The 11,821-nt window shown below is 23.9% G+C and overlaps 2 protein-coding genes across 3 annotated transcripts; one reads left to right on the top strand and one right to left on the bottom strand.

Annotated features, from left to right (window-relative positions):
- Positions 1-71: 71 nt before the first annotated feature.
- Positions 72-5,639, bottom strand: LOC410198 (kinesin-related protein 4). Of its 2 annotated transcripts, XR_410438.3 has the most exons (5): positions 5,170-5,639; positions 3,955-4,812; positions 3,752-3,883; positions 2,309-3,651; positions 72-824 (listed from the first exon to the last, which is right to left on the bottom strand). XR_410438.3 is itself a non-coding variant. In XM_006566072.3 (4 exons), the coding sequence occupies exons 1-4, from the start codon at positions 5,519-5,521 to the stop codon at positions 2,384-2,386; spliced, it is 2,610 nt and encodes an 869-aa protein (XP_006566135.1). In that variant the 5' UTR covers positions 5,522-5,639; the 3' UTR covers positions 1,912-2,383. The 2 variants fall into 2 exon arrangements, 1 of the variants encoding a protein (XP_006566135.1); XM_006566072.3 differs by lacking the exon at positions 72-824 and having other exon boundaries at positions 1,912-3,651.
- Positions 5,640-6,255: 616 nt separating this feature from the next.
- LOC411577 (protein argonaute-2) lies at positions 6,256-11,618 on the top strand. The gene is made up of 15 exons (XM_395048.6): positions 6,256-6,540; positions 6,693-7,705; positions 7,901-8,230; positions 8,383-8,583; positions 8,792-8,918; positions 8,984-9,336; positions 9,418-9,537; positions 9,615-9,888; positions 9,981-10,139; positions 10,218-10,383; positions 10,460-10,550; positions 10,644-10,807; positions 10,884-11,157; positions 11,243-11,427; positions 11,503-11,618. Exons 1-15 carry the CDS (start codon positions 6,528-6,530, stop codon positions 11,591-11,593), a joined length of 3,561 nt encoding a protein of 1,186 aa, XP_395048.4. The 5' UTR covers positions 6,256-6,527; the 3' UTR covers positions 11,594-11,618.
- The last annotated feature ends 203 nt before the right edge of the window (positions 11,619-11,821 follow it).

Here is an 11,821-nt window from a genome sequence, read left to right as displayed (position 1 = left end):
TGCATGAATATAATATTTTAATTAAGGTATTTAAAAAATTATTCACAAGTGTAAGATAAGGAGAAATGCTATTTAGAATAATTACATTTGTTTATTCGTATTGATACATAAAAGGTATCAGGAAGAATAGTATTCAATAATTGCTTCCTTTCCGTTACTTTCGATACATTATTTGTATCCGCATGCGATGCATATAAAAATGACTTTTTAAAAATTCATATCGCTCACCGCCATTATATTATTCTGCTATTCATTCTTTTGTTAATTTTTCTGTTTAATTATTCTATCCATTTATTTTTGGATTGAGGCTATACATACTATATCTTATTTATTGATACATATTATTTGACAATATTATTTGTATGTAACCTATATGTAAATATTTTCTTTCTACATTCATAAATCTTATATTTTATTTAGTTTATCCCATACATCTCTTATTTTGAAATTCTATGAATGCGTATTTTTAATATGATTGCCCGATGAATCATATTCAGAACAATCTCAATTCAATTTTTTTCAAAATCGTATACTACAAGAGTATATACGATATTTAATTATATAAAAGTGAAAGACTATCACTATTGACGGAATATGAAATAAATTTAATGAGGTGTAAAGTTTGGCGCATATTACCCTATTGTTGTGTAACAACAAATTATGACGCCATATAACTAGCGTTGAAGCACTTAATAACATATGCGTTTACAAAATTGTTTTTCAATTCTCTTTATATATTTTTCATCTATTTCTTATATCCATTTTTATTTCCATATGTTATTCATCAAAAATAATTTCCGTCAATGTTATTAATTCGTTCATATCTATAAACGAAAAAAAATCTAAATAACAATTAATAAACAATAATATATTATGTTCAAAATTTTTAAATCGATTTATATAATTTATAATTACAATATTTCTTTTATTTTTATATATCTAATGTATAAAATTCAGAAATAGTATTATTTTTGATCAAAGATTTATGATCATTATAGATTTTTATATAATAAAAATTGGATAAATGCTCAAAAACTGAAACTGGGATAGAATAATGGAATCGATTCTTAATTCGAATGTAATTTGGTTTTAGTTTTTTTTTATATTTTATTGAATATACAAAAGTGAATAAAAGAAAAAAAGATCATAAATAAATATATTATTTGTTTCAAGATAAAGAAGAGAATTCTTATAAATTTCTTATGAATAGCAAATAGTTTTTTCATTCAGTGCAATTATCCAATTTTTATATATATGTATAAATGTAATATATATGTATATATATATATATATATATATATATATATATATATATATATATATATATATATACACATCTTCATGATAAAAAGAGAAAAAGACAATGAAAAATATGAAAAAATATTATAAAGAAAACAATGAAAGAAATAAAAAAGAGAAAGTATGAAATGTCATTAAGTAAGTACATTTAACAAAATACTTGTATATATATATATATATATATATATATATATATATATATAATATTATTATATATATACTATAATCAATTTTTTTTTTATTGAAAAATTTACAAAAAAAAACATCTCTACTTGAAATTTGATAAGCAATCAAAAAATTAAAAAAATTTTAAGATTGAAAAAACATGTTTATGATTATCAATTATTTTCAAAATATATATTTTTATTTATAATTTTTATCATTATTAATAATAATATATAAAAAATTGAGGCATAAAAAAATGATTTATGAAACATATGTTAATCTTGTTCAATAATGAAAATTTATATTATAGCTACTTTCTCCTGTTTTTATGTAAGAGATAATAATGTTTCAAATATGACACTAAATTGTAATAATTATTTTATTTTTCATAAAACGAATAATCTTATCTTATTAAAAAATATGATACTAATGTTTATTTTATATGTATTGGTTCTAAAGAGAATAATTTTTTTTAAAGCTATAATTTTAATCTCAAAATGTGTATCTTTTGAATCAGTCAAATTTGTTTCCTATTATTGTACAATTTAAAAAGAACAAAGAATAAAAGCTTGAAAATTTTTTTTTTTTGCTTTGAAAAAATTTTTTGCTTTTTCAAAATAGCTTATCATTTTGTTTAAGTTATAATTTTTCAACTTTTAACATTAAATGAAAATAAAATATGTTAAAACATATGCACATATTTATTGAACATATCTGAATGTATTAAAACTTTTTGTTCTTTGTTCCTTATCGCATTAATATATCCAGGTACGCATGTCAAGCCACGCAAATAATTTGATTAATATAGATAAAATATTGTACAATATAAAAGAGAAATTCAAACCTTTTTTTTATAATTTATAGGAACATCCATTTGGAAGGTTCGCAATTTGCCGACGTAACGACCAATGCTGATAGATTATTTTACACGTTTTGGAGGTCTACCACGTTTTTTAGTCTCGGTATTTATAGTATGATTGATAACTGATGACTTGGCAGTATGCGAATTCATTGCTTTTTGTACAGTTCTTCTGGTATCGATTTTATACAAATCTAACTCAATTGTTTCATTCTCAATTGCCTTTTTAGATCGCCTGGTTCGACCGGCTATTCCTTCCATCTCATCAAATTTCGCTTGCAATCTTTGAGCTAATTCAAAATCTTCTTTTTCTTGTATAACTAATCTTTCCATTCGTTCTTGTTCTTTAATGATCTCTTCATCCGAAAGAACATTTTTCTCTATGATTGTATTTGTTTCAGTACTATTATTATTTTTTGATATACGTTCTTGCATTTCAATGCAAGATTCAGATGAATTACAATTATTACTATCCATATTTTCATACATTATATCTGTTCCATTATTCATAGAAATATTAGTTTGTTTTATCTTTCGTGTTGTTTTTCTTAATTCTGAATTGCTAATCCGACAGCTTAATCTTATAGAAGTGTCACTTTTTCCAGAATTTTCTGTAATAGACTGTTTTGTTGAACGTATCCTTCGCTGTTTTGATTTTGGTAAGGCAGTTTTTGTAAACTTAGTTCTATTCCTTTTTTGTATCATAACAGGAACATCATTTGTCATTTTGTATTCAAATTCCTCTTTTCTACATAATTCCTGTGTGTCTCTTCTAGTGATTTTTAAATCTGAATATGAAGAAGATACTGTATTAGTTTTCTTTTTATCTGTATTTATTTTTCTTTTCTTTATTCGTTCCGCAATATTTTCCATTGTTATTTCATTTTCTTCCTGTATTTCAGATTTTTCATTGCAAAATGTAGACGGAGAACTTATATTTTTCATTTCGATATCATTCATATATTTTGTATTTGTTGCAATCTTAATATCTTTTTTAGTCCATAAAGTTTTTTGTCGTTTAGATTTACATACCATGCCATTCCTAATATGAGATTTCCAAGATTTTTGTACTTTTCTAACATCTCTATTTTCTTCTAACATTAACTTTTTACTGATCTTAGTACCATTAATTATATTTACATTCTTAGCATAATTCTTATTAGAATCAAATGACAAATCCGAAATATATTCGAGTTTACGAATATTATCAGTTTGAAATTTTGTTGTTTTGTTAACGATAATTTGCGATTGATTACAAGACGTTGATGGCATTTGTTCAATGTCTTCCTTATATATATCTTTCTCTTTAAAACTCTGTTTAGTTTTACCTATAATATAAAAAATATAATTATGCTTTTTTTTTTTATGATTTTCTAACTTTATGATTTTCTAAGTTTTATAAAAATTATATTATAAATATAAAATTACCTCGAAATGCACTCCAAGAACATCCAATAATTCGTTTTAAATGAATTTGAGATGGAGGTTTAGGTATAACATTAGATATCCTTTTAAGTATAGGAACAACTCTAATTAATTTTGGATCTATTTGTCTTCCATCTGTAATATAATTGTTCAAATTATTTAAAACATTTGAAATTATTATATATATAATAAAAATATGATTTAACCTGTAGACATTTTTAATGGTGTTCTTGGCATAGCTTTAATAGGTTTAAAATGATGAATTTCTTGATTAATGCTATCATGACTGTCGTGACTATCAGCACTTCCCATTCTTTCGTCATCATCTCCCGAAGATACACAGACTTCTACGCTTAAGCTTTTTTTTTTATTGTTCACAATATCATTTGGTACATGCAACTCTTCTTTGCTTTGAGTACCATATATCTTTGAAATAGATGTTCTCGGTTCCAAGGAACATTTTGAAATACAAGGTTCTATTATTTTAGCTGCTGTTTGATGTTTTAAAGTTCTTGAAATAGTATTATATACAGGTATAGTTTTTTGACAACAAAATTTACTTGTAGAATCATTACATGTACTAGCTAAATCTATATTATTTTTTATATTAGATACATATCTTTCTGCACGAATTTTAGAAATTAATGCAATATTTGATCTTCTTAATCCAGAATTATCTTGAGACTCTAAAAGAGATGCTTTTTCATATTTTGAACCATGAGGCTGCAGTTTACATGAATTAACTTCAGTCATAGTAGCAACATTAAATTTTGAATTATGAAAATTATTAGATACATTTAAAGAGTTTTTATATTTAGATACTTCTTTGTGCTTGTCTTCGAGTTGTTTCTTTACTAAAGATTTAGCAAGTAATTGATCTTGAGATAATTGAGCTAGTTTTTGTTGTTGCTCCTCCTCCTGAATTTTGCGAATTAAAGTCTCACTGGCTATCTGTTCAGCTTTTCTTTGACATCGTATTTCTTCCTCGGCCATTTGAAGTTGCACTTCATATTCCTGTCGAATTTCTCCAGTTGCACTAAGTATTTTATTAGTACCAGTATAGTCTGTATAAGAAAAATAATTTATATATTATATTTATATTTATATATTTATACAAATCTAAATTTAAATAACATTCAAATAATATTTTTTTAATTAACAATAAATACAAGTAATTAACAATACACAGAAATAAAATATTTCTATGTATTATTTTTTCATTTAAAAATTATATATATAATTATTATAATATTAATAATATATTATGTAATTATTATATCAATATTATATGTATTTATAAGCTATTTTTAAGCACATTTTATATATTTTTATATAAATTAAAATTATAATATTTGATTGATTACTTCATTTCTTAAAGAGGTTATGATACATTTGTTTATCTTGTCTTACTAGAAACTTACCAGCATCCAAATCGATACTTCTATCGTCACCGTTATATTTATTTTCAACTTCTTTAGAAAATTTAGTTTGAATTAATTCCCAAAGACTGTTATTAATTAATGTTTCAGTCTTCGTAGCTGTACGTAGCCAAGAACCGACTCGTATTCTACACAGAGGACAACTCAAGCTATTGTGTTCGAATGTACCTTTTAAACATTTTAAACAAAGATTGTGTGTGCACGGCAATGTTACTGGTTCAATTAGAATACTTCGGCATACTGGACATATTAAATCTCTAAGACTAATATCTACTGATGATCGTGTCAAAGAAGTATCAAACAATTTTGACGTTCGCTTCAAATATGTCGCCATCTTGCCATATTCTTTGAAGAAACATAACAATCATCACATCACTTCGAGAACCGTGGTTCTCTTATTAAATGGAACATCAAGTAGACTAATCTGAATTATGGATCTTTTATAAATAAATATGCGTAGATAAATATAATGGATTAAACATTACTTTATATTTAATATATAAATTTTTGTAATTATTTTTTTTAATATTTTAATTAATATTTTATAGTAATGAAATAATATTAGCTGTAGCACAATAATAATAAAATTGAGATTGAACAATTATTAACAATTTAAAAATTAAAAAAAGTAAATAAAAAATAAAAATTATTTTATAAATATACAAATATAAAAATAAAATTAGAAATTCTAATTTTTCAAAATCATAATCACAAATATAAACAAATATTTAAATTTATCAATATCTTTTGAAGAATTTTTATAAAATTTAAAATATATTTTTAAAAAATATTCGTAAAATCTTTTACATTTAATTAAATTTAATTTTCTAGGGAATTTTATCAATTGATAAATATGTGTAATAACAATTACAAACTTAACAAAATTTTTAACATTAAATGAACTACATATTCATATTTAAATATAACATTAATATATAAAATTGTTAAAGAAAATTCAACATAAATATATTATTTTTTTTCTAAATGTATCATAATTGAAAAAATATATTTTATTCTTTTTTAAATATAATATTAAATTATATTTAGAAGGTTGGTAGAATTTAAAATCAATAGAAATGTAAGATAACATATAGTTATTAAAAATGTAATTTCCCCAATTTTGAGCAAAAAGTGATGATTAGAGATACTATATAAAGAAACTTAAGACATAAAAACAGAGTAGTTTTAAATCTCTTTAGTTTCTTAAAAGTTCGATCGAAATTTATATGATAGAAGTTAACGATTATATTTAGGGAATATTATAGAATACCATATGATATTTGAATATTAATATAAAAACTCAACGATATTTTTGTTGCAAACAAATAAAGCATATAAAAATGGCACGAAAAGGTACTATTATTATAATAGCAATAATATATCTTCTATCTAGATAAAATTTTTATAATTTAATAATTTTATATATTTTATTTAATAATTTAATAATTAAATTTAATAATTTATTCTTATAAATAATTAAAAATAAATTTATATTTCACATGTAGGAAAGAAAAAACAAAATGTGCAAAATCATCCACATTCATCTATTTCACAACAACAAAGTAACCCAGACCAACAACAAAATCCAAGTGGTTCACAACAAGTACATAGTCAACAGCAGCAATCGGATATTTCACAGAAACATGCATGTCCAAAACAACAATCAGATAGTCCTCAACAACAAGGACAGACATATGATCAACAACAACAACATAGTTCATCGCAACAATCACATAGTCAAAAGCAACAGTCAAATAGTCCTCAGCAACAAGCATGGAAACTTAATCAACAACAACAACAAAGTTCACCGCAACAACCACATAGTCAAAGGCAACAGTTGGATAGTCCTCAGCAACAAGCATGGAGACTTAATCAGCAACAACAACAAAGTTCACCGCAACAACCACATAGTCAAAGACAACAATCGAATAGTCCTCAGCAACAAGTACGGAGACCTAATCAGCAACAACAATATAGTTCACCGCAACAATCACATAGTCAAAGGCAACAGTCCAATAGTCCTCAGCAACAAGCATGGAAACTTAATCAACAACAACAACAAAGTTCACCGCAACAACCACATAGTCAAAGGCAACAGTCTAATAGTCCTCAGCAACAAGCATGGAGACTTAATCAACAACAACAACAAAGTTCACCGCAACAACCACATAGTCAAAGGCAACAGTTGAATAGTCCTCAACAACAAGCATGGAGACTTAATCAGCAACAACAACAACAAAGTTCACCGCAACAACCACATAGTCAAAGACAACAATCGAATAGTCCTCAGCAACAAGTACGGAGACCTAATCAGCAACAACAATATAGTTCACCGCAACAATCACATAGTCAAAGGCAACAGTCCAATAGTCCTCAGCAACAAGCATGGAAACCTAATCAACAACAACAACAAAGTTCACCGCAACAACCACATTGTCAAAGACAACAGTCGAATAGTCCTCAGCAACAAGTATGGAGACCTAATCAACAACAACAACAACATAATTCACCACAACAAGTTAGTATCTCACATCAACAAATAATGTCAGATAGTTATGAAGAACAACAACAATCAAGTGATTCACAAGAGCAAAAATTACATAATCTGCAACAGTCATCTTTTTCACAACCATCTTATTCAAAACAGTCACAGATATTTATAGAAATGAAATTTTATAGAGAATTCATTTTTTTATTTCTTTTTTTGATTTAGGAAACTGCTGTTGTTTTAAAAAAAAATGATTCATTGACACAAAATATGCAAGATATGTATTTGGATCAAATACCAAAACGAACTAATCAAATAAATAAAATAGATAGAAATATTATCGTAGAAACAAATATGCTTAAACTTATTTTTACACAAAATTTTCAAACAAATATTATACATTATGATGTAATCATAACACCAGATAAACCAAAATTTTTATTAAGAACTGTTTTTGAAGAATTTAGAAAAAAGCAGTGTCCTAAAAGATATCCTGCATTTGATGGTAGAAAAAATGCATATAGTGCAAAACTTCTTCCTTTTGGTGATAAAAGTGTAAGTCATATATCTATAATTTCAATCATAATATATATTCAAAACTTTAATATTATTTAAATTTTATTTTTTTTCAAATACATACATATATTTATATTCAAAATATTGATTTTTTTATTTTATAATGTTTTAATTATTTTTATATATTATAGAAAGAAGAAGAAATAAACGTTTTTGATGTTAATACAAGAAAAGAAAGAAATTTCAAAATATATTTAAATAAAGTTGCATGTCTTGATTTATCATGGTTAACAAATCTAAAATGTGATATGATGGATTCTGAAAGGAATCAAAAATGTATACAAGCATTAGATATTATTTTACGTCATGGACCTGCATACCAATATACAGTGGTAATTTATTTCATATTATTCATCATAAAAATAATCAAATAACTAACATAATATAAATAATTTTATTTATTATTATTAAGTTTAAGATTTATTTATATATTATACAATATATAATATTATAATTATGTTAATTATACACATTAATTGTATATATTGTTTATTGTATAAAAAATTCAATATATTTTTAAATAATAATATTGATATTTAGGTTGGCAGATCACTTTTTCAACCACCAGAACCAGGAAGGATTGTATCATTATCAAATGGATTAGATTTATGGGTTGGTGTATTTCAATCTGTTGTAATTGGATCTAAACCATATTTGAATATAGATGGTAATATATTAATATAATTATATCATTAATATTATTTCGTATATGTAATATCTATTTTATTTTAGTTGCACATAAAGGATTTCCTAAAAGTCAATCAGTTATTGAGTTAATGAAAGAACTATGTAATGTACAGGATTTAACTCCAAAAAATATAGAATATAATCTTGTTAATATAAATAAATTTTTAAAAGGATTAAAAATTCAATATGAATTACCTGGACAACCTACTTCTAAAAGAACTTATCGTGTAAATAAATTAGTTGATTCTGCAAGAGAAAATAAATTTCGTTTGGAAGATCAAACTTTATGTTCGGTTGAAAAATATTTTTTGCAAATTAAAAAATATACAATAAAATATCCCAATTTGCCATGTCTTTGGGTAGGATCTCAAAAAAATTCCATTTATTTACCTGCTGAGGTAAATATCAGTAAAATATGTACACTTAAAGTTATATAGTATTAATAATATTAGTAGTATTTTAACTTTATTTTTATACAGTTATGCACAGTAATTGCCGGACAAGTCATAAACAAAGAAATGAATAAAATTCAAACTTCTAAGATGGTTCGTGAAACAGCAACTAATACACAAAAACGTAAAGAAAAAATTATGAATGGTGTAAGAGTTTTTTTAATATTTAAATATTTAAATAAAATTAATTTTCTATTATGAATAAAATATTAATTTATTTACAGTTTGCTAAGATGAATTTAAATCAGCAGCCAACTTTAATGAATGAATTTCATTTTTCTGTAAATACAGAATTTGAAAAAGTACCAGCAAGAGTTCTAAAGGCTCCAAAATTACAGTATAAAGAAAAAGAAATTACTGTAAGTAAAGGAACATGGAAAGCAGACAAATTTTTTAGTCCTTGTGTTTTACCAAAGAATTTATGGACTATTTTAAACTTAGATAAATTCGTCAATGCTCATGATTTATATAATTTACATAATAAACTACTGCATAGTGGTTAGTATTAAAGAAAGAAATTTCTTAATATGACATTTAAAATATTCTTTTATAATAGTATAATATCTTAATTATTATGTTATCTTACTTAGGTAAATTCTTGAACATGAAAATTGAAGAAGCACAAACTCCATTTACAAATTTAACTATTCAAACAAATATTAATAATATTATCGAATATTTTAAAGATAAAAAGAAACAAAATATATTACTTGTAGTAGTGATACTTCCAAATTTAGATAATGCATATAGTAAGTAAAATATTGATTTATATATAAAAGAAAATATTTAATAAAATATTTTATTTATTTATTTTTTATTTTTTAAAGGTATTGTAAAGCAAATTTCTGAACTTCAAATACATGAAGGTATCGTAACTCAATGTATAAAAAATCAAACTTTAAAAAAATTAAATGACTCAACAATTGGGAATATTCTGTTAAAAATTAATTCAAAGCTTAATGGTATTAATCATATTATTACTCCTACTAATCGGTAATATTAATTTATATTCTTTGTAATATGTAATATATATTATATATATATATATACATATGTAATATGTTTTTAGTCCAAATTGTTTATATCAGCCATGTATGATAATTGGTGCAGACGTGACTCATCCATCACCTGATGCTACAAACATACCATCAATTGCAGCTGTAAGATTTTTCAACTATATAAATATAATGATTCATAATAATAAAATTTTTATAAATGAATATGATAATCAATAATGTTTTATTATATTATAGGTAGCAGCAAGTCACGATCCAAATGCTTTTAAATATAATGTTGAAATAAGACTTCAATCACCGAGAGAAGAAATAATTCAAGATTTGGAAGAAATTATGATCATTCAGTTGAAATACTTTTATGTAACAACAGGACAAAAACCTCAAAAATTAATTTTTTATCGGTAAATAAATTCAAATATTAAATAAAATATAGATTTAAAATTTCAATTATATAAATATTTGTTTTCGCATATATAGAGATGGAGTAAGTGAAGGAGAACTTGTAAAAATAATGCATAAAGAATTATCTGCAATAAAAAGAGCTATTGCGCGCTTAGAGAAATCTAATGAATTAAGAATTCCAATCACATTTCTTGTAGTTCAAAAACGACATCATGTACGCTTTTTTCCAACTGATGCAAAAAATTCTGATGATAAAAATTTTAATGTACAGGCGGGCACCATTGTTGATACTGAAATTACGCATCCAACTCATATAGATTTTTATCTTGTATCTCATGCTAGCATACAAGTAAGTTAACATTCAATTAAAAATAGTTATAATCATTACATTTATAATATAAAATAATATTTGCATTAATACAAAATATTTATAGGGTACTGCTAGACCTACAAAATATAGATGTATATGCAATGAAAATCAAATGCCTGAAAATGAAATTGAAGAACTTACATATTATCTTTGTCATATGTTTGCACGTTGTACAAGATCTGTTAGTTATCCTGCACCTACATATTATGCTCATTTAGCTGCTTTTAGAGCAAGAGCATTAATACACAAGTAAGTTTATATGCATATTATTATATTTTATATTTACATATTTATCATATAATTATGATTTTTATGTGTGTATAGTATTCCATTAAATATAGATAATCTGCAAGAGGAACAGCGGAAAAAAATGACCTTAAGAATAAATAAAAGTTCACCTATGTTTTTTGTATAAAATAAATATATTATTTTAATATGTATGTAATATATTCTTGAATTTTTTGATTGCTACTTTTAACAATAATATATAATATTTTTTTCAAATATAATAAAATACTTTTATAATGAATATTATTATTTTGTAGCATTTAATTATAATAATTGTTGTTACTAATAAAATATTTTATTTTAAATATATTATTTTATTACATTTTACAATAGGAATTAATCCTTGATTTTCCTT

Source organism: Apis mellifera, linkage group LG10 (assembly GCF_003254395.2).
Source record: "Apis mellifera strain DH4 linkage group LG10, Amel_HAv3.1, whole genome shotgun sequence".
Taxonomy (NCBI): Eukaryota; Metazoa; Arthropoda; class Insecta; order Hymenoptera; family Apidae; genus Apis; species Apis mellifera.
This window is presented reverse-complemented; position numbering and strand designations above follow the sequence as displayed.